General features: G+C 39.8%; 1 protein-coding gene across 8 annotated transcripts in view; it reads left to right on the top strand.

Moving 5' to 3' along the window:
* Positions 1–23,889, top strand: part of Lclat1 (lysocardiolipin acyltransferase 1) — a 144,328-nt gene that overhangs the window by 31,205 nt on the left and 89,234 nt on the right. For 6 of the 8 annotated variants that reach the window (XM_039113081.2, XM_039113082.2, XM_039113078.2 and 3 more), the window contains one exon: positions 22,175–22,343. The exons of 1 other annotated variant lie outside the window; for it this stretch is intronic. In XM_039113081.2, the coding sequence (XP_038969009.1) occupies positions 22,179–22,343 (165 nt within the window). In that variant the 5' untranslated portion in view covers positions 22,175–22,178. Of the gene's footprint in view, positions 1–720; positions 798–22,174; positions 22,344–23,889 lie in introns of all 8 variants that reach the window. One more of the 8 variants, XM_039113079.2, reaches the window with a different exon arrangement.

Below are 23,889 nucleotides of genomic sequence, written 5' to 3'. Positions count from 1 at the left end.
TACTCTGGGTCTAAAGTGACATTGCCTGTTGTACTTTTGTGTTTGTCTAATGCTGCTTTTGCCTAGAAAGGATATAAATCCAGAAGTATTAAAGGAACTACTAATGGAATGATATTTTGATCCACTGAACCACATTTTTTTGAAGCTTTCCCCAAAGTGTCTATAGCAACTTAACTGCCAGCTTCTGCCAACCCTCCTTTTAAAACTAAGCCTTTCAGCAAGTAGAATCTAAGCTTTCCATGTGTGCTGGGTACGGTGCTAGGGGCATAAGTGGCAGTGAACAGTGTTGACAGCCCTTATAAAATAAAGGCAACATTAACCATGACAGCAACATGGGAACTCTGGCCATTTTGATTCTTTGACTGTAAGTATCTGAACATGGGATTAACCAAAGAGTTACTTGTACACAGGCCTATAAAATGATATTGTTATTGTTACTGTTTTGTGAACACTTCCTAGTCTGCTGCCTATATAGGCCCTCTGCCCTCTCAACCCTATACAAAAACTTTTACTTTCTTTCCACTCTTGTTACTCTTGTTTAACTATTTGGAGCTTTCCCAGTCTAAGCCTCCTAGATTGTAATTCCTGAGACTCCATAAAGTCCTGTTGAGTTTATATGCTCTGCATTTAAATTGATTAACACCCTCACAACCATAAGAACTAAAGGGAAAGCCAATGAAACCCTTAGAACTGTGCAGTCAGATCTGCATTTGTCTACAGGATGATGAAAGGACTGGATATGTTGGCCATTTGTCCAAGAAGGAAAGAAGGAGAATCAACAGTGGCATAAGCAAGAGGTGAGTATTTTGACAAAAGTGGCAGCAGCAAAGAAATGATAGACTAGATTGGAGATAAAGCTACCATGCCCCATGCTGACTTTAGTGAATCTAGAGAATTAGGGAAAGAGAAGAATAAACTTGGCTTGTGAGCATCGGGGTAGGTGCTGTTCTGTTTTATTGAGTTGGAGAAAGATTGTGAGCAGTGGACCATGTAGGAGAAGGGTGATAGTGTGTTTATTTTAGATATGGTAGATAGGACAGAACTATTGGATTGCTTACTGTCCAAGTGTCCAGTAAGCAAGTGTGGCACTTAGAGAGCATTGCATTGGGTATCTGTAGTGAGAGATCACCATATGGTTACCATGGAGAAAGACCAGAACAAGGTCTAAGGAATGGAATACCTCAGACTTTGAAGGTCTTATAGTAGAGGAAGAGCCCCTCTAGCTGGTAGAACCACTGAGGTAGGGGTCACAAAAGCTGAGTGAGACTAGCATCTTGAAGAGGGAATAAGCATGTATAGAATAACCCCAAGAGGTAGATTAAAATGAGGAAGAAATGCCTATTGGATGTAGCATCACGGAAGTACTCTGCTTTTGTCAGGTAGATTTGATGTGATGGCAGATAGGGACAGCTGATTGTGCTGACTGGAGAGGAAGCGGGAGCGTAAGGAAGTAGAGGCTGTGTGGTCGCCATAGCCTTTCTCTGGACAGTCAGTTTAGACGGATACCTTGATACCCTGACTTACACGAAGAATCTTAGCACCCCATTCTGTAGGGTTTGCATTATCCTGTAGGGCTGGAGGAAGTTAGCATTGACCTCTGATGCCTGGGAATTTTTGGTTAGGAGTTGAGATTCTGAATTTTAGAGGCATTTCCTATTTAAGAATAAAATTGAGGATTCAATATGTGTTAACTTCTGGAATTAGTATTTTAATAAAGGATGATTTACCTTTTTAGGAAAATAATTACGAGCCTTAAAAATTCTTCAAAGACCATTTCATCTTGAAACACTTAGAAATTCACTTTTTTTTCTTTTGGTAATTACAGTGTTGCAGTAAGACCAACATCTAAATAGGGATTGCATTTGGCACTTACTGAACTCAGCACTATTTCTGTGGTTTTGATTTTTTTCCTTTATAAATAGAATTTTAATCGGTGTAGGTTAGATTTTCCCCCAAGCCTGTTATAATTAGCAATGGCCGCAAGTTAACCCTAAGTAATGTGTGTAATGAATCTATTAATACTTAACACGCACTCCTACCATTCAATGAAAGCAAGTAGGATTTGAATTAAAGAAATACTCCGTAACAGTGCAGGAAGTGAATATAGCAATTTAAAGATAAGTTAATATAGCTTGCTTAGCCCTGTCATCGGGGACAATTTGTACTCATGTTTAAAAGTCACATATGTTAGAAACATGGTCCAACACACCATTGCAGCTCATTCACATACAGAATATACTGCAGAGTGAGACCATCACTGGAACAATGTCCAAAGCGTGTATGCCTGCCATGTCGGGCTCACTGCATTGGCCAGCATGGAGGTGCCTCTTTCTTTCCTTTTCTTTCTTTCTTTCTTTCTTTCTTTCTTTCTTTCTTTCTTTCTTTCTTTCTTTCTTTCTTTCTTTCCTTTTCTTCCTTCCTTCCTTCCTTCCTTCTTCCTTCCTTCCTTCCCTTTCTTTCTTTTCTGTCTCTGTCTCTGTCTCTGTCTCTGTCTCTCTCTCTCTCTCTCTCTCTTCCTATATATAAATAACGCAAAGATAGTTATTAATTTAGGACTGTGACTGAAATGTACTCTATCTAGGTTCAAATCTCAGCATTTTGGCTTTTCAGGTCATTAGTAACAAGAACAGAAGTTGTCATGGCGGTGGTCAGCATCAATCTAGGAGACATAGATAATAAAATCAACTTTGGTATTCTGATGGTCCCTGTCTCAGAAGTACAACATTGGATAAAACTAGGGCAATGTAAACAACATTTTAATTAATACAGATGTATTAATATTGGTTCACAGTAATAGTCATCACATATATGAATCTAATGTTAAGATGTTATATTAGGGGAATGTGGGTATGCGATATATGAGGATTCTGTTTTGAGTATTGCAGTTTTTCTAGCAATGCTTAACTATCAGGTGAAACATTTGTTAAGAAAACGAACATAGGGGGGTTGGGGATTTAGCTCAGCGGTAGAGCGCTTGCCTAGCAAGTGCAAGGCCCTGGGTTCGGTCCCCAGCTCCAAAAAAAAAAAAAAAAAAAAAAAAAAGAAAACGAACATAGGAGATACCTTATAACTATCTTTGGAAAATACAACCTGTCACTTTGTGACTTTTATAGGAACTGACTGAACCCCGGTTTCTTTATTTTAAAAATGATGTCATATGTCTGTCTAACTGGGTTGTTGAGAAGAGTAATGAGGCAAGGACACACGTCTTACTTTACATGTGCTGTGGCTTTTCAAAAGCAACTTAAAGAAGGAAGAATTTCTTTTGGCTCACAGTTCCAGAATACAGTCTACCATGGTAGAGAAGTCGCGGCAGCATGAGCTTGGAGCAGCTGCTTTCTTTGTGTCCACAGACAGGACTAAGAGCCTTGGATGCCTGTGCTTTGCGCTCTCTGTGTCTCTCCATCCCCTCGTGCATGTGTGCGTGCCTGCGTGCGTCGCCGCCCACCCGCCCTAGAAGACTAGAAGAGGGTAGTGGATCCCTTAGAGTCCTGGTTACAGGAGGTCATGAGCTGCCTATGTCGGTTCTGGGAAGCAAACTGAGGGAGGGACCTCTCAAGAGCAGCGTGTGGTTCTAAGTGTGGCACCATCTTTCCAGCTTCTATTCATTGTAACACACTATAGGACCCATAATGTCTTTTGTTCAGGGAATGGTATTCCCCATTTTTAGGGCCGGTCTTCTCAATCCCTCACAGGAGGAGTGCTCAGAGGCTAATCTAAGGTAGATAATTCAAATATACAGTTAACCTAATCATGATAATCCCTCACAGGGTTTGCCTGGACGTTTTCCTCTTCTGGATATGTACATCAAATAGGAAAAGATTCCTTCACTGTAATGAATATGGAGATGGGCCATGTAAATAGAAGCTTATTTTGGGTCACAGTTCTGAAGCTTCACCATCAGGACTGCGCACTCCCACTTGTTTGGGTCTTTGGAGATAGTAGTGTTTCATGGTATTAGCATATGGTGAAGCAAACTGCTTATAATTTGAACTAGAACACAACGAAATGAGGCTTTTTTCTTCTTCCTATAGGCAATAAAGCATATAAGAAAGACTATTGAATAGTGAACTAGGGTTAAGAAACCTAAACTTCTCAAATTGCTACTAAATATTACAGTAAATTAGGGCAATGTTTTTCCTTCTTAGAATCTTTGTTTACTGGGTGTGAGATGAGAGGTAGGTTTGTGTGGACTGTTTACTTGAGGCTAGAGTCCTCTGATAGCAATGAGAAATTTGCTTTAGGGCAGTTACTACCTTTCCAAGGTCGAGTCCCAGGAAAGTTGGTCTCCTTGCCTTGTGTTTACAGCACGTTTTGTCACCGGGTATAGATTGCACTGCATCTTTTATTACATGCCTCAGGAATTTTTAAGTGATTCAAAAAGTCAGATACACTTTCTAAGATGAGAAATTTGTTCGCATTTATCAATCAATAGAATGTGCTAAGGATCCTACAGGGATTTCCCAAAGAGGGGTTCTAGAAATATTCTAAGTATGGACAGCATTGTTGGCATATGACTGCAGCCTCCCCAAACTTCTCATTTGAGGGCACATGCCTCATTTAGAAAGAGTTCTGGGGGTTGGGGATTTAGCTCAGTGGTAGAGCGCTTGCCTAGCAAGCGCAAGGCCCTGGGTTCTGTCCCCAGCTCCGAAAAATAGAAAAGGAAAAAAAAAAAAAAAAAAAGAAAGAGTTCTGATTTGTACCCTCTGGTGGTGGGCCTCAAGTCTGTCTACTCTGCGCTCTGTGGTCTTAGGAGGTGGGGCTTAAGTCTGTTCGCTCCCTGTGTTCTGTAGTCCTAGGGGATGGGGCTCAAGTCTGTCTACTCAGTGTTCTGTGGTCTGACTTTGGAGATATTCATGTCACATTTTTAGTAACCTCTCACTATTATATAACAGTTGGCTTTGGCATTAACTGATTTACTGTGATTTTAAGATAATGGCATGGGAAGAATATGGCTATTGTTGAGAAATGTGTTATTCAGAATAAAATCTCTTAAGGCAGGTCTAGTTCCTTGTCTAGAACTAAAGTTTGGCTATTCTGTAAATCTAAGCTGCAAAATTTTAATATGACTAAATGGGCGTGATCAGAGTATATAGCATGCACACTCAGGTGAGAGCATAACAAAACCCGTGGTCAGTGTGCACACTGTGGCTGTGTACACTTCTGTGAGGCTAGAACACTAATATATCTGCCAGACATTTTAAAAAGTAACTTCACTTTAAAACTTGAACTATTTAGCAAATACAATTTGAGTTTCCCAGTTGTGTAGGTTAAACTAAGTTTAAATGATCTGAAATTCTGTTTGTGAAAATAACTTTTTAGATACTTTACTATAGCAACGATATGTGTTTAAGTTTAAAAAAAAAAAACAAAACCAACTTTGACTTAAGCAAAGTCTTTTCAAACCTGACTAATGATGTACAGACTGATATCGGTGGCGGATTTAGATAGTTGTTCCATTCAACACAGTGTGATCTTTCACCAGCAAGTACTTGACTATTTGCATGGCAAGATTAGATATGATAAGAGATATGCACTCCCTTTGGAAGCCACTAACCGCAGAAATCACCAGCAGGTGTTTTCCATCACAGTTGGCTTCATTTGTTCTGGTCCTCCCATGGCCTACTTATTTTAAACTGGCTGGAGAGATGCATGACTAACAGTTACAGGAACGTTTGCCACTTGTTGAAGCCATTCACTAAGTTTGCAGCAAGTGGAATTCTTACCGTTGACTTCCAGGCTGTGGGTTTCTTGGTACTTTTAAGGTGTGCAGTGCAGTGCCTTGGTTCCCAGGATGTTAGTAGATGTGGGGGGAAGATGGAAGAACTACTTTTTATTAGAGGGTACAAATTAGCTTTTATTTTAATTCGCTCCTATTTCCATTAGTTGCTAATACTTATAAATGTTCATATTTTTTAGTGTTCAAGGTTAATACTCTTAGATTTCTTACATTTATTGTTGAATAACACTTGAATTTTCTTAGCAGACAGATCATTTTACTTCTTTACTGACTTTTCCCCCTCCTCTTTTGTCCCCCTCTGTGGGTCTCATCACTCTATCCAAGGCTGGCATCAGACTTGAGGCAGTCTTCCTGTCTTAGTCTCCCAAGTTCTGGGCACCAACATTCTCCATTTTTCTTGCTGTTTATAATGGTAACAAACGGTACCTTCTAACCTAATGGGTAGTCAGAGACACACTGTGTATATTATATATTATGCCACTTTTTTAGCTTAGTATTTTTACTAAAAAGGGAGTTTTATGTTCACGCTATGTAACAGAGTGTATTTTAGTTTGCTAATTAACTTTTTTTCCTTGTTTTTTTCCTTTTCTTTTTTTCTTTTTTAAAGACAGGCATTCATCTTGTTTGTAGCTCAGGTTGGCTTGAACTCACACCATTCTTCTGCCTGAGCCTCTCCAGTGTTGAGATTACATTTTTGAGCCTTCACAGTTTAATTTACTCTGCTCTTCAACTCCTTTTTTGGGGTTTAGTGTGTTTTTCTTGCACATCGCATGGTTATACAATCAAAAATGGTTCAGTTGTTGCTTTCTAATTTTTATCTTAATGTTTTATTAACATATTAATTGTTCATGATAATTGGGTTTAATTATGTCATTTTATGCACATATGTAATGTGTTTAGATAATGTTCACCCACTTCCTTCACTCTTTCTTGCCCCCCCATCAATCCCCTTCTTCCAACATTCTCCATTTCCCACCTTCATAGCTTAAGTGTGCATGTGATTTAGTGGGTCTCATTGTGAAAACTTACAGGATTGTGGGTGGGAGTTTGTTTACAGGAATGTAGGCTCCTTACCAGTGGCTACCCTAGTGAAGAAAATGTCTCTTCTCCCACATCACCCACCTCAGTCTTGTTGGGGCATGGAATCACACTAGCCCCTCTCCATTCTACTGGACAGAGGGTGTTGCCAGGACCAATCGTGAGCAGATCTTATATGGGAACCACAGATGCTATGAGGGTTTGAGCACGAAAGTCCTGCTGTGCCCAGAGGTCAGGATTCTAGACTGCTTTCCCCTTTCTTTGTCTCAAATTTGTCCTCCTTCTGTGACAGTTTTTCCTGAGCTTTGAAAAGGGCATTATGGTGTCCCATGTATATGGGTATTTTTGTCTCTGTACTTTGACATCACCACTGCCCACTGCACAGAAGAAGACTCGACTACAGCCGACTGCCGCAGCACTGTAGGCATAAACATCGCTACCCAGAAGACGGTCTGACTGACATCTTGTGGACTTGGATTTGGAGTGTAGATAGTTTCTGCTGGCTGCTAAGCTGCTCTGCCCACCTCTGGTAACTCATGCTGCATTGCCCGTCTGAATGTAGGAATAGTCTAATAGCATACACTGGCACACTGACGTGTACATAGACCGACCAAAGGTGAAGTTAAGTCCCCCTTACTCATGGGGTAAGACTGAGTTGTTTTGTAGTCAGGAAAGGCCATTACTTTAGTCACAGACTTAAATAACATATTTAAACATATTTTAGTATAAAATTAAGATGTAAAATCGATTTCCTAACATCATACATTAAAGTAATAGAGAATTGAGTAATATGTTAACATTTTTACTGAGTTATGAACTTGCACTTATTTTTTTCAGTTTGCCATGGACAGGTAGAGCTTTGGCACGTTTGGGAAGCCATATGCCCAAGCATCCTCATGCTCACTGTTGTGGAGACAGTGTCCAGACCGCCCTGCTCACTGTTGCCTCTACTGTGGCTCATGTCTGTCCATCTGAGGCTCCCTTCCCAAACCCTTTGACTCTCCTTTACAGTTCAGTTTTGAATTCTCTTTAAAGATGCCACCAGCTGTCCACTACATGCTGTTCTGTCCCTCTCTGAGAATGAAGCTTGTTTCCTTGTGACTGAGTTCTAGACAGTGGAATGTGGTTAGAAACAATAGGCCTTGTTCCTTCACATCCTTAAACTTTGTGCAGGATGAACATGAACCAGGACATGCAGAGCCTAGAGCCCTGAGTGGCTCTGAGGGAAGAGAAGGTTCCCACCCACCTGAGTCTCCTGTAACTGTTATATATCACAGTGGATAGTTTTAATTGTCAACCCGACACCTTACGGGATCACCCCCAGGAGTCTCAGTGAGGGCTTGTCTGGATCGGGTTAGCCTGTAGGGATGATTGATATCTGCGAGGGATTTTTTAAAAATAGTTTCTAGATTGTTGCTTGTTGGTGTTGTGGTTTTTTTTTTTTTTTTTTTTTTTTTTGGTTCATTTTTTCAGAGCTGGGGACCGAACCCAGGGCCTTGCGCTTCCTAGGTAAGCGCTCTACCACTGAGCTAAATCCCCAGCCCCGTGTTGTGGGGTTTTTACAGCAGTATATATATTGAATTCTGCCTTTGTCAGGATCTTAGGTTATTAAAGCTAGAGAAAAAGCTTAGATGTTTATTTAAATGTTAGACTTTGCACTTGAGGTCATTTCTGTTAAACATCTGAAGGATATTTTACTTTTTTACAAATACTTTTTGTTGTAAAAATAAAGTATAATGCATATATTCATGACAGTTTCAGACTTAGTAACTTTTTTTAGACTTAATAGTTTCACTTAAGCACATTTGTTTTTATTGATTTTAGAGTGTATTTTGTTTTGTTTGATACAGAGTCTCTCTTCATAGTCAAGGCTAATCCTGTACTGTATATCAGTTTCTCTTGCCTCTGTCTCCTAAGTGCTGGAGTTACAGGTGTTGCCCTGCATTTGTCCCTGGCTATGTCTTTATTAAACAATACTCAGTTCATTGGTTAAACCTCCACTTAAGCCAGGCTTTGCTTTACCGGTCTCAAGTTTTTCTCTTTCCTTTTCTGTTAATGAGTTGTAACACCATCTTTACAGGCCCATTTCTTTTCATTTTAAGAAGTGTTTTTTAATTGTGTGTGTGTGTGTGTGTGTGTGTGTGTGTGTGTGTGTGTGTGTGTGTGTGTGTAGAGCAGAAGAGGATACAGATACAGAAAACTCTGGTTTCAGGCAGATTAGAAGTAATGTTCACATGGCTGTCAGGAACTGTGCTTCACTCTTCTGTAAGAGTGATTATACACTTGGTCACTGAACTGTCTTTCCAGCCCCTGCCCTCTCCCTGGTCCCATTTATAACTGATGAGATACAGACTGTGTGCTTCTCATTATCTACACTATGGATTCCGCATAATCTGGAATTCTTGTTACAGAAACATGAAGTTCTGTGTTGGAAAGAACACGGGCTTTTGAGTTAAAAGCATGTGGGTTTAAATTGACTGCTTTCTGCTGGCTATGCTGTCTAGGCATTTAAGTGTTTTTGAGGTCATGTTCAGCTACAAAAGGGAGTGCTTCGAGAGTTGTGAGGATTGTGAAGCAAAATATAAAATAGTTTTATGACAGATCTGTTTTGACTTCTAATGATTTCCGAAAGGATTCATTTTTAAAGCACTTGATTTAAATAGAGCCAAGTAGTTCAGAAATCAGATTGAGGAGGAGGGCTTACCCCATTTTAAGGCATTTTTCTATTGCCAAAATTTTGTGCTGGTGACTTTAAGTGAAAGTCAAATGAGTAAACAAACTGCACAGTCTCAGAAAGCCTCACAGCCTCAGTGCATCTGAACCTCTGATGCCTGAAGCCTACGAGCCTGGCCTGCTTCTCAGGTGATGCTCCCTAGTACGTACCCTGGAGAGGAGAGGCCCAGGCGTGGATGAGGTGGCTATAGGGAAGGGCAACTCCGGGTTAGAGCTGCTCTGTGTTTGTTCACACGTGAGTTTTCATGGGAGTTTTAACAAACCGTTCTAATGCCTCTTTGGGCAGACGAGGTTCCATGTGTCATAATGCCTTAATGATTGCACTGTGCTGCTCTGGAAACTATTGCCTTTCCCACCAATTAGCAAAGTTATACTTTTAAATACTTTTAAAGATACTATGACTTTTAGTTCTTTTTCTGCAGATCTCAGAATTTTTGTTCCCAAATGACTATTTTTATAGGTCTTCACGTTAATTTCTTCATTTATGTTTTTATTTGCTAATGGTAGGAACACGCTACATGAAACACTCTTGAAAGTACATGGACAGAGTTTCGGGTCATTCTCCATCTGCTCCTTACTTCCTCTCTGCTAGTGTAAGGAAAAGGGTCACATATGTAATATTTTAATAGTAAAGTAGACGTTCCAGATATTAACCCTATAATTATTTGTACAAAATACAGTTTGTACATGAACTGAAATCTAGCCATTGTTTTTCAGAATAAGTTATAAAAAAGTGTTTTATACTAGTTGCAGAGAATTTTGTGGTTGAATTCAATCTGATATGCTTTGGATAAAAGTGGCATAATTCTGTTTATATTACAAGGCACTATACAAAAATTATGGCATCCAAGGTGGTTTTGAAATAAAGTCTAATAGAAATATACTAACAATACCATTCCATAATCTGTGAGAAGTGGATCTTGTATCGCTACATTTTCTTTAATATTCTATCAGGGTTTTTTAATTTCCCAATTTAGAAGTGTTTTCTAGAAAAGAAGGTGCCTGTGATGTCTTTGGTTCCACTTGTTACTCCGGCACTTGGAAAACTTGTTCCATTAGTGAAAATGATATGGCGTGACTCCTACATGGCAGGCTTCCTCAGGTCCTAAAGGCAGTCTCCAGACTTGCTTCCAGCAGAGGGCCTTTGAGGCTGCTGGTGAGTGTTTCTCTAAGGAGTAGTTCCTTGTGTCTTTCTAAGTTATAAAGTCCCTACCTGATAAAGACTTGAAGAAAGACTACATGTACATGGCTCTACACACCTCAGCATACAACTCTGGGTGTCTAGTCCTTGACTATACCAAGGTTATATTATTCTGCCATGAGACTAGACTGTAAGAAAGGCACTGATTTGACTCTTTTCTTTTTGCTCCTGTGTATTAAAATGAGTACTTGAAATTGTGCTTGTTTAATTATAGTAACATGTAACTTAAAATCTTTCATTAAGGGCAGTGGTGTGACTATGGACTGTACAAGCACTGTGGTCAGCTTGTTGTTTGAAGAAGTGTACTTTCATGAGGGAACTAGTCATCCTGCTGACCCAGTAAAATCAGAAATTCTGTGTTTGGAAAAAGAAAAAGAGACTGAAGCCTGAATGTTAGCTCGCGCATATCTAAAACATAGGACCAATGTTTTCTAGTACGAACCTTCAGACTTTAGTGATTAACATTATTATTACTCTTAAAGGTATATATCAGTGATAGGCTCTATGTAGGTAAAAGATTAAAAGAAATACCGAATTCCGATAAAAATTGCACCGTTTAGAAAATAAGCATTCACTGTCACTCCGCAGTAGTGTTGCAGCAGTGTTTGAGTGCATGGTCTTTCTTCCTGTCAGTGATGTTACATTATGTATTTTCTGGTCTCCTTTTGGTCTCTGGCTTTATTTTGCATATTTTAACTTTTCAGTTACTGAATGCGAAGTCCTCAGAGTGACAAAGTGGTTTTGCATATGCATAGGCTGTACTCTGACAATATCAGTCCTCATTCTGCTCTTATAATCCCCTTTCCCCATGCTTCTTTTCTTCCATCATTCCACATATGAAACATGCTTAAAATATCTTTATTCTTAGTTTCTGAGGTGAAAGTTCTTTATGATGTCTCAAGATTTCTCTTCCGTCAGGAGTCGAGATCTTCACAGTAGAACTGACTAGAGTTATCCCTGGGTTGGTAATCCATTTGACTTCCTTGTTTTCAGGTGAATTATGTAAAGTTTACAAGTCACTGCTTATAGGTTGGAATTGCACAGTTATCACCCCTGATTAAATGTGGAATCTTTCTTTTTAGTTCCCTAAATAAACTTTGAACTCACAGTCACTTTCCGTTCCACTGACTTACTCTTTGTCTCTAAAGCTTTGTCTGTTCTGGGCAAAGCTTTAGTACCTAGGAGTCTTTGACTGACATCTTTTACTTCAGCATGGTGTTGTGGAGCCAGTCTGCACAGTAGCCTGTAGCAGTTCTTAATTCCTTTTGTGGTTCTGGAGACACTGAGAGTTGTGACATATTGTTTACTAATTCAGTAAGTGATGAACTTTTGTGTCATTTCCACTTTCTGACTGTAATATTAACACTGCCTAGGAATTGTGATTGATTTTGTCTGGATGTGTGCTTTCATTTCACTGGGTGTGCACTGAGGAATGGGGTTCCTCGGGCATACTGTAACTCTATGCTTAACATTTTGAGGACTGTAATAAGCAACTGGAAAATACCAGCCAGGAGGTATCGTGGCTGCCCTAGTCATCCTTTCTCAGATGCTTTCACGTTGGAGGAGGTATCGTGGCTGCCCTAGTCATCCTTTCTCAGATGGTTTCACGTTGGTCATGTCCCACTCAGTGTGGGTGTATGTGGTTTTTAACTTTTAGGTCTTAGAGAGATCTTTCTGTAATAACAGGAAACAGTTTTTTTTTTATGTTTTACAGAGAAATATTGGTGACATTTCACTAAAAACTTTAATGTTAATTCATATTGCTTGAAATAATTTGGAAGCAACAGAAATTGACAGAAATCCAAGACTTCAACAAAGCTTCTTTGGACCCAGGAATCACCCAGGGTGGTGTGGACCATAAAGGACAGCAGCAGCACCTGGCCTGCCTCTGTCTGCCTTTGTCCTGGTCTAACTGTGACTGTACCCCCATTCACTTGATGTTTAAACCCATGCTCAGTTTCTCCCTTCATGAGACACAGAGCTACCTGCAAAGGAGGGGGCTAGGGATGTAACTCGGCTGCAGAGAGCGTTGCCAGAGTGCATTTAGTTAGCCAGGGCTCGCCCCAGGGATGGATGCTTGCCAGTATTCACAGACTCCAGAGGAAGTAGAGGCACAAGGAGCCAAAGTTCAAGCTACTGGGTGACAAACAGAAACATCAGTGACCGTCAAAGCATGCATGAAATCTGGTAAAATCATACTTACAGAATATGAGGTCATGAAAAAAGCCTGAGATAAGGGAAAGAAGTAGGGATGGGGATTATGGAAGCAGAGAGCTGAGTGTGGGAGAGGACGGACTTCCTACAGGTGAGTTCTAGCAGAGGACATGTTTAAAATGCAAGGAAAAACAAACTTCATCCCCAAGAGGCTTGTTCTACCTTATACTCCTTCAGCAGTGAAGGGAAGGGCACTGTCAATTTCAGAATATAACGGGCAGAGCAGGCACTGACCATTTGTATTTTCTTATAAGCACCGTGTATCTGATTGGGTTGTTTATAAACTATCCAACTTAAATTATTAGATGTACAGTTTTTATAAATATTGCACAGATAAAACACATGTATTACAAAAGTACAGTTCTGTGGAACTTCATGAAGTTACTTGATTGGAAAGTAGGGCCAGCATCAAGTCAATGAGATAGCATTTCTGGTGTTCTCTCCAGGACTGCTTATCTATTTTGAAATTTTGAGTAGAAAAGATCTTAATATGACATATACTTTACTCCTTTGCATACTTGTGGATACATTTTAAGTAAAAGATTGCATCAGGATTTAAGAACTGAGTATCTATGTGTATCAAACATTTACATGTAATATTTACATAGCTAAGTCTCATATAGACACACAATTCTGTCTGTCTCTAGATGCCAAAGGGTAGATAATGAATTAAGCACTCATTTTGTCACTCCCCTTGCTGCCTAGTTCTAGGAACTGTCAGAGTGGACTTCCCCAAAAGCAGTTAGCAGGCTTCGTGACTGAGTCTGTTGGGTGTTAAAAGTTCTTGCTTAGTGTGAGTAGCTGTAACCTAAGCTTGGCCCCATTCTGCGCCTTCATAATCCTGTTGTGTTTTATCAGAATGGATCAATGTGGTTCGGTTTCTTGTAAGACCTTTCTAACTACTATGCTTGTTTATCTGTGTTTTTTGTGCCTGCGAAAATCGTATTTTCTCATGCTGCTGTGGAAAGAGAGAGGTGACACGGTTTTCCTCTCCCTGTTACAGTGTCCCTGTCCTCCCTGTTACAGTGTCCTGTCCTCCCTGTTACAGTGTCTCTGTCCTCCCTGTTACAGTGTCTCTGTCCTCCCTGTTACAGTGTCCTGTCCTCCCTGTTACAGTGTCCCTGTCCTCCCTGTTACAGTGTCTCTGTCCTCCCTGTTACAGTGTCCCTGTCCTCCCTGTTACAGTGTCCCTGTCCTCCCTGTTACAGTGTCCCTGTCCTCCCTGTTACAGTGTCCCTGTCCTCCCTGTTACAGTGTCTCTGTCCTCCCTGTTACAGTGTCCCTGTCCTCCCTGTTACAGTATCCCTGTCCTCCCTGTTACAGTGTCCTGTCCTGTCTTCTCCAAGTTCAGGCTCTAGAGAAGATCCTAGGCTGTCTTTCCAGCTTCCTCTGCAGACTCATGAGTGTTCAACCAATACAGAGACATTTTCTGTTTTTGACTTATTTTTGTTAAAAGAAGCCTTTGTCTTGATGATTTGCTTATTAAAAAGAGTATATTTTTATCTTCAGGATATTTTGAATGGAATTTTTAAATAGTTTCCTGATACCATGCTTGACTAGGAAGTAAAGATGAATAACATCCTAATGGCGACATTAGGTTGTAATTTATTTTATATTAGTAGTCTATATCCTGAAATAATTTAAAGTTATAATAAAAGACATATGTGACAATGCCATAGAGAATAAAATAGAAGACGTCAGAGAAGAAAGAGGTAATGACTGTGCTCTGGGTTTCTGGAAAGGATTGTTCTATTTAGCTCTGATCTTTCTGTCCTTTGACACTGGAAAATAAATATAGCTTTCCTTGGGCCATAAAGAGACATTCCACTTTATTGGGTAAGACAGATGTATTTATGTTACTAGGTTCTGAAAAAAAATTAGGTGGGTATTTGTTTTGTGCATAGAGAAGTTTATATGTAAGCTCTTCCGCACCAGTTACAAGGAAATGTAGATAGATGTGTCCACATTTATCTGTAAATAAACGGGCTGTACAAATTAGTATGCAACATGGATTTAAGAGAAATTCCTTGGCTCTGAAGTATTTCACTGTGTTAGAAAACAGTGGTTTAATAATGCTTGGGCAGCAGATCTTTACGAGTTTATACAGGAACACATTGATAACCTTAGTAGCAGGCTCTGATTGTCTATTCCCCCCCCCAAAAAAATATATATCTTCATATATAATTGATTTTATTATGTGAGTCAAGATGTACATGTTTAATAGTTTTGCTTAAAAAATTATAAACTTCTCTGATACATTTATCTCAGCTAATTCTTAAGGATTGTATTTTCTATAAAGTAATCAGGGATTATAATATATTCCTAACCATGGATTAATTAGCATGTTCTTGAAATTATTGTAATTAAAATGCTTTAGGTTATAAAATGCATGCAAAAGTAAATGAATTAAGGGTGAAAGCTCTTTTCTGTTTCATTTAAGAGTGGGGGAGATCTATAAAATATTCTTGTTATTGCTAATGTAATGTGTATACATGAAGAATGGATATTGATAGTCTTGGTGAACATACATGTAGTCGTAATCCTTAAGAAGTAGAACATGACCAGTACTTTAGTAGCCTCTTGTATGCACTGCCACGAATATAATCCATTTATGTGGGTCATTTTTATTTTTCTATAACAACCACTGCCTACCTACACATCTGTCTATCTGACTGTCTATCTGTCTACTTACCTATCTAGGTAGGTGTTTGTTGTTGTTTTAATTAAGAAGCAAACTACTCTGCTACTGCCATTATTAGCTAAAGACTCTCAGACTCTCAAAGGTGCTGTGGCAGTTGGGAGTCATCATAAAACTTTAACTTCTAGAGAGTTGGCCAGATCCTCGACTTGGGAAGGTAGTGTTCATACCTGAGTGAGTTCCAGTAAAGAGACTTGCCAGTGAGGGCACGTGGGGGGCTTCTAAAATGTTGGCTGTCCGATGGGAACTTGCAAATAGAAACATCACACAGCCTCATTAAGGTAGCCCCTCCAACAAATACTTACCCAGTCCCTACCTCTGTCTCTCCGAGTGAACATGTACATAGTTAGGATGGCCTCTATGAAGCTATGGACCTTCATTTAGGTTTTATACCTTCATCATCGATTACTTTTTACATACATAACCACTACAGAAAAGAAAACCAAGTGACAACATTGAAACTAGGATTACTAACTTCGTATCTTCCATGACTTACCATTTGCCTGCATGCCGTCCTTATCACCTGATGTTGCCTCTCATGGTCCGCATGGTCTGCTGTCAAATGTCCCACACTCAGGCCCTGCACTGGATTGCATGTATGCATTCTCAGCACTATCTGCATATGAGGGAGAACATGGACTTTCTGTTTTTCTGAGTTTAGTCACTTCTCTTAATTCTATGTGTTCCAAGTTCATTTCCTGTAATTTCATATTTTTATTTTTATTTCCAGCTAAATAATATTCCGTTGTGTATGTGTGCCAGGTTCTCACTACCCGTTCATTGGTTGGTGTGCGTTTAGCTTGTTTCCATTTTCTCGATTTTTTTTATATAGAGCAGCACTAAACATGAATGTACAAACATTTCTATGATAGGTTCCTTGTGGCAAATACAAGAAAAAAATGTTACCTCATTTAATTTCACTGATCATCAATGACCATATTTTACAAAAGGTTTTTCAATGGGAATTTTGCAGAATCTAAACTCAGTTTAGACTTATATTAATAATAGAATCACGACTGTCAAGTACATAAGATATTTTATGGAATATATGTAGTTAACTAAATTGTTTCACTATAATACACATATACTTATGCATATGTATACACACGCACACGCACACGCACACACGCAAAGTTACTGGTTTTCCTATTCTTTTGAAAATAGATGGGTGTTTCCGAGCCTCCTTCATTAGTAGGTGGAATGTAGGAAGTGCGGCTTCCTTGTAATGGAGATGTTTGGATTTGTGGTACTTTACTGACCACTTGTCCTAGTGAACAAATGAGTTGTGGATCACTGAAGCACCACTATTCGTGTATTATAGACTTGTCTGTTGTTTACTGCAGCCTTGAATTTGTTCACTGATCCAGATTATGAACTTGTTAGCATTTCCCAGAATGGTGATGCTTCCTCGTGACTTATGGTGGGACTCTGTAGTGAAGGGAGTGTCCTCCTCCACTGCTTCACCTGTAAATAGTCCTCATCTAATCGTACACATTCCAGGCTGCAGTTTGGATTGGGTGGGAAGGTGAAGTGTTTGTTTTAGGATACACGGCACTGTCAAGGGATACAGCCAAGGCCTTTTCTTTAAATCCTCAAGTGTGCGGATCCACTATAGCATGATGCAGTCTAAGAAGAGGGCGTGATGCAGGCTAGATTAATGGTCCTTTGAGAGGAGGCTGGCCAGTTGACTGGAATCATTGTTACTAATATGGCTTATTTTTAGCTGTTAAAGGCTAGTACATAGAGTAATGGGTTTTATTATGATGTTTTATATCATGATTTGCTTTTACAGCCTTGTAGTATTTAAAATTCAACTTTGAGTTAGAGCAAGATTACAGATTTTTTCCATGTGACAGATGTTCGAGTTGTATATAAAAAGTGAAGTCCGTAAGCTTTATTTTGCATTGATGGAGACTAGTCCTAGTACCCTGCAAGTTTTTCTACCACTGAGTTGGGTCCTTCAGAGCTGCTCTGATGGTGGCATTCACCAGAGCCCAGGTAGACCTTAAACTTGGATTTTTTTTTTTTTTCTTTCTGATTTGCTGAGTAGAGGCTGGGATTGCACATCTACACCAGCAAGCAGGGCTAAATCTTCAGATCTTAAGTAGGTAAACCTCAAGTGTGCCGTATAAAGTGTGCAGATAAAAAGATGACTATATTCAAACTAGTCAAGGCCTTAGAGTAGATGTGCCTTTGGCCTCCTTACATTACAGGGGAGGCGTCCAGGTAATGGACTGTGGCATGACCGTTTGGTTACTAAATGGTGTGCTGTGTGTCTGACATGCCTTGAAGACCGATAGTGGTATGTCTCAATCCTCTCTCTCTCTCTCTCTCTCTCTCTCTCTCTCTCTCTCTCTTCTTTTTTTGTTTTTTGCCAATAAGTCTTAGGAGTTATCTATTTTAAAGTTTAGAGAAGGCTCTCAGCAAAGACAGACTGTCCACGCTTGTGACACTTTTAGCTGTTGTCTTAGAATATGAGTCATATTCCTTAGTTTTTCCCATTCCTTGTGTCAAGCAGGATGAAGGTGCTGTTTTCCCCATCCTGACTTGTACATAGCTTTCTCCCTAGGCCCCTACTCTTGTGTGTTGCTTTGCCAACATTGTGCACCTTGTCCCTTTATACTTCAGTGATTTCTAAATCTCTATGGCTTGTGTTTTACATTTCCACAAACTTGTATGTTTTTCTGGGGAATTTTCTTTCTGTTCCCTCCACCACTTTGTCCAGGAAGATGCCTTCTTGAATACCTCAATTATCCCTGCCCCCAGTGAATGGATGCTTCATGATATACCACTATTATAACCTGCTTTACAGCGAATTGGTCATGTTTGTGAACTTACCTTTCCAACCAGACTGAGAACAGTGCACATTGTCAACATACAACAAGAAAGTATGAAGTGAAGTGTAATTGGTTCCTTTCTAAGGACATGTAGATATCCTCAGTGGATTCCACTAGCCCATATCAGGGGGTTCTCCTCACATTGGAGTACTCCAGAGATAATATAAACAACTGAATGGGAAGCATAAGTGGGCCATGTCTTGGTTCACGTACTCTGCTTTGCCTTTTGTTTGGCATGGCAGCCACAGGAAGCCATACCTTATTTTAAGCATGTGTCAATCACTGCCATGGGTTGGCATTATTAGAGTCATGCTCATGCTATTAGGTAGGGCATCATTAGGTAAGTGAAGCTTGTATTAACTCCATAAAAAGAGAGTGGTTGGGTGGGAAAATGTTGGCTCACTTGGAGTAGGCGTGATAATATAGTCTGCTGTAGTACAAGTTGGGAATCTTATTCCTCCCATCCCTTCAAGGTCTTACTGGGCAGTGTTATGTGAGACACTTAAGATAAGTTCCTGTGAACTTCTAAAATTCAGAATACTTTTAAAATAAAGTTTTAAAACTTGGTTTATAATTATGTTTTCATAGTGTAATTCTTTTAAAGTGTGTGCCTAATTAAAAAATTATATAGTCTTGAAAAAGATATATATATCTTTTTCACACACACACACACACACACACACACACACACACACACACACACACACACACATATATATATATATATATATATATATGCAGACTGAATATAGACATCAACACCAAAACCCCTAGAGCCAGTTCTCAGTTTTTCTAGTTACCGGCTGTTTCTTTCTTTTTTTTTTTTTTTAAATTTATTCATTTATTATATACAAGTACACTGTAGCTGTCTTCAGATACACCAGAAGAGGGCATCAGATCTCTTTACAGATGGTTGTGAGCCACCATGTGGTTGCTGGGAATTGAACTCAGGACCTCTGGAAGAGTAATCGGGTGCTCTTAACCGCTGAGCCATCTCTCCAGCCCCCTTACCGGCTGTTTCTTAATACTTACTGTTACTGATACTTAACATTTTTGTGCCACAGAATCCTAATGTATAAATAAGGAAAATAAAAATACCCACACCATTAGATTGTTGTAACTGTTTAAGCCTATTCAAATCAAATACACGAAACTGTATCTGGTGTATTATAAAGGCTTAGAAAAATATTTTGGATTATTATTATTGACATCATTTGAAGACTAGACTTTCCTAAGAACATAACTTATTTCAGCTCATCATTTTAAACCTTTTTATCTGCAAAGCAGAACATCACTGTGTAGCTTGGGCGACAATAAACTGACCCTCTAGCTTTAAAGTCAGGGCTCTTGCCTCCCTCCCAAGTGCTAGATTATAGGCAGGTGCAACTATGACTGGATCAGATTTAAAATGTCCAGGGCTGGGCAAGTTGCCGAATGACAGAGTGTATACTTGGTGCGCATGGGTTCAATGCTGAGCTCTAAAGACAGAAAGGAGGCCAGTCAGTGGACTTTCCCATGGACTTTCCCACCAGTGTGCACCCTACCGTGCTCACCTGCCAGGCTTCCCATGTGCTGTCCTTTAGCACTCTGGGCATCTTCCCTCCCCAGCTACGGATGTTTCCTCTCCTGTGGGTTTGCCTTGTAGGAATGTTCCCTAAAAGAAATGTCCCTTGAACCTGACATCTTTCATTCAGTACAGTGCATTTGAGAATAAGTCAGGTTGCCTGTGTTGGGCATAGGTCTTCATTGGTGATTCAGAATCTACACACCCTCAACTGACAGGTTCTAGTTTTATGCAAGTATGAGAAATGGTGCTCCAAAGGATTATGTAGAACTTCTGTGTAGAGGTAACTTTATGTGTACTAGAGAGTTGGTAGATTTTCTGAGTGTCAGTGTGGGATTTTGTACAACTGCCAAGCTGTTTTCCAGAGCTCTGTATAATTGTGTTTCCACCAGAGATGTATGTTAGTTTAGATTGCTGCACATCTGTGCCAGCCATTGACCTCCTCCTCCTCCTCCTTCATTTGCCTATTCTACATAAGTGTGTAGTTATTAACCTAATTGACCCCCCGCTTTAGGACTTGAATGTAGATACAGAGAAAAGCTATGAAATGCAGGCAGAGAACACATACAAGGGAGAAAGGAGGAGGGTGGACTTGGGCTTTACAGGCATGAGGCCCCGAGTCCATGCCTAGATTTGTGAAACCTTTGCTGACTAGCCCATGGCTGGCACACAGTAGGGATTTATTTACATGCTTGTTGTTTCATAAAAATGAGTAAATGTTGAAGTAACTTGAGATTAGGTTTGCTCCATTATATTCCATTGTAGTCATGTGATAGATCCCTTTATGTAAGGTTGTTTCTTTACATGGTTAGTGGTTAATATTGGTCTCTGTAGGAGGGAGGTGGCATTAAGAATTGGAGTGTGCACTAGGCAGGACTGGATGCTTTGAGTTTCATTAGGAAAGTTGTTTTAGCCTCCATGAGGCTTAGACTCATTACTATACCATGGGAAGATCTCATTTGATGGTAGCTAGGCCATTTTTTTCCTTATAATCACACCACACCAGACATTGGTATGAAGAAGCATGCAAGGGATTTTAAAAATAAAAATATTGCCCTAGTGGGATGTAAAATGTAATTCATAGCAAATGCCTAGAGTTGGCTGGTGGCTGACGGGAAGAAAACACAGGAAAAGGTAGATAGAGGGTTTTCAAATAGAAACAAAGCATTGTAGGTGGTGGTGGTAGTTTGTGTATGCCTAAGAAACAGGTCTGAAATACTGAATTTAAAGCCTGTGTTCCTTTTTTTTTTTTCCTGTTAAAAAGTTTAAGATGAAGATTGGCACGAAGCTGCTGTTGACATTGTTAATGCAGAGCAACTCAGAAAGTAGGGTGGAGAGTGTGTGAGAGCACATGGCTCCCACAGTGCAGTGAGAGCTGGGGCTTCAGTCATGCTTCGCTCCTCATTCCCTTCGCCCTCTCCTTATTCCTGCTTTTTCTACTTTGCAGGGTTTTATGTATGTACCATCAGCTATTGCTAGAAATTTAAAAATTTAACCTGGTGCCAAGTTAAACCGGTTTATGTTATAAAACCAGATATTGGAATTTTCATTTTCAAGTGTTTCCAAGCATTTGTTTTAAAATATTCATGCTGGATTTTGGTTTCAACACCCCTAAAGTAATACTTTGGTTGATGTCTGGATAAAGCTAGTGGAGGGCAGTGACTTACCTAGCCAGCTCATAAAGAGCCAGTCTAAGACCAGGTGACCAGAAGTGTGCTTTTAGAGTCTGTTGTAAAAAACGAACACTTCCAGACTCTGTTCTGAATTTTACTGCACTCCGTGACAGTGCTGTGGCTTTTAGATGTGCTCACCCATATGAAGCGGTCTTATAAATCCTCACCATTATTTCTGCTTTTAGGTAGAAAACAATGCCTAGACTAGGAAAGAAAGAAAGAAAAAGACTTTAATGCTAACTTCTTTTACCAGACAGCATATTTTTCTGAAGAATAGACATTTATGTACTTTTTTGAGACTATCAATTTTCAGTGCACTGGCAACTTATTAGGCTTATAGCCAGGGAATCTGCTGGCCTTCATCAGTTACTCTGGGTAACCTTGTCTTTAGAGATTATTATATACATAATCGAGATGAAATTGGAACAGCAAATGCATAGTAATAAAATATATTCTGTTTTCGTTTTATCTTTCAGAATCATGGTGTCATGGAAGGGAATTTACTTTATACTCTTCCTGTTTGCGGGAAGCTTTTTTGGAAGTATTTTTATGCTTGGTCCCATTTTACCTTTGATGTTTATAAACCTGTCATGGTATCGCTGGATTAGCAGCCGTCTTGTGGCTATGTGGCTAACACTTCCTGTGGTAAGTTACACACCAGAGAAGGGTCAGTCTGCTTGTACTGGGGTGGCCTATCTCTTGAACTTTGTTAGCAATGGATATCTAGTTTTTAGGAGAAACATAAATCTTCTATGTTATATAATAAGCATGCCAGATGTAAAAGAGAAGTGAAATAGATAATAGAAATATTCATGTTCTTAAAGCAGAACCTCATAAAGATCCTTACAGAAAATAAGAATTTCTTTCTATGTTCGTCATGCATTTTCTTTTATATTTCGTATAATGAAAGGTATAATGTATATCTAAAATATGTACATATTAAAGGTTGAAGAATTTTATATTATTAAAATTTATTCTGTATATCCATTTTGTGTTTTACAAAACAGTGATACCTAGTAAGATACTATGGGGTCAGGGAAAGGATATCAACAAATTGAATGAAAAAATTTTGAGTAAAAATGTAACCCACCCCATGAAGCTTCAACATCTTTCTAAACTCACACAGATGTGATTATTTCAGTTCTTTCCAGTAATTACAAAATTAGGAGCATACAAAGGACATGTGAACTCTTTGTGCAGATGAGGTGAGCAACATGGGTAAGATCAGAATGCACACAGTGTTCAGTAGTCAGTGGCATGTGGCACTCTAGGTCACCGTGTTGGTTTCCAGTCCAGGCTCCTCCCTCCTCTGGTACTGGGAAGAGGCTACTGCCAATCAGTGGGCAGTGTGTGCTTGTCTTTCCCTTGAGTAGTTAGTCTCTTGGGGATTGTTCCAGTCCTTTCTCCATAGCAACAGTGAATTCTTCTGTCTGCTCAGACTGCTGGGTTTATCAGGGAGGCCATGCATTTAGTGGCTGACAAAGAAAACAAACAGGATACAGTCTTCCCTAGTTGGTAAAGGACTCTTTCCATCCTGGTTCATCGACATCCGTGAGGTAGCAGGCAGAGCACCTGCCCACAGGGTGAAAGTGTCCTGCAGCTGCTGTGGGCCCTTCAAGTTCAGGTTGACTTCAGTAGTTCCTGAAGTGGTACTTGGAGTAGGTCTTCTAGACAGACAGTTCTTAAAAGTTCCCTGTAACAGCCCTGTGTGTGTGGTAGAGGTGGCTCACGCCTTTAATCTCAGTACTCGGAGAGGCACGTGGATCTCTGGGTCTGCGCTAGTCTGGTCTACAGAGTGAATTCCAGGACTACTACACAGAGAAACCCTGTCTTGGGGCGAGCATGGGAGGGTTTCCTTGACTTTTAAATTGTTTACAATGTTCTTGTTTAAAAATGAATCCTGTGGCGAGTGAGTCCATCACTTAAACTTGTGATTTAAAATTTCTATACAGATGTGTCTGTTTTATAACTGCAGTACTGCAGTCTGGTCCTTCCAACTTCTGGTCCTTTTTACCAAATTCCTTTCTCTTTTATCCATACTTGCAGTTAAAGTGGTCCCTTCTTATTCTATGATGAAATACTCTGACAAAGGTTGTGACATCTTCAACATCCTGAGTATCCATAGATGCTCATCTCGGTGCCTGTCCATCAGCAGCACCTTGCAGGGTGTCTGCCCTGCTACACACTGCCT

Source organism: Rattus norvegicus, chromosome 6, assembly GCF_036323735.1.
Source record: "Rattus norvegicus strain BN/NHsdMcwi chromosome 6, GRCr8, whole genome shotgun sequence".
NCBI lineage: Eukaryota > Metazoa > Chordata > Mammalia > Rodentia > Muridae > Rattus > Rattus norvegicus.
The sequence above is the reverse complement of the archived record's forward strand: the minus strand, read 5'-3'. Positions and strand labels throughout refer to the sequence as shown.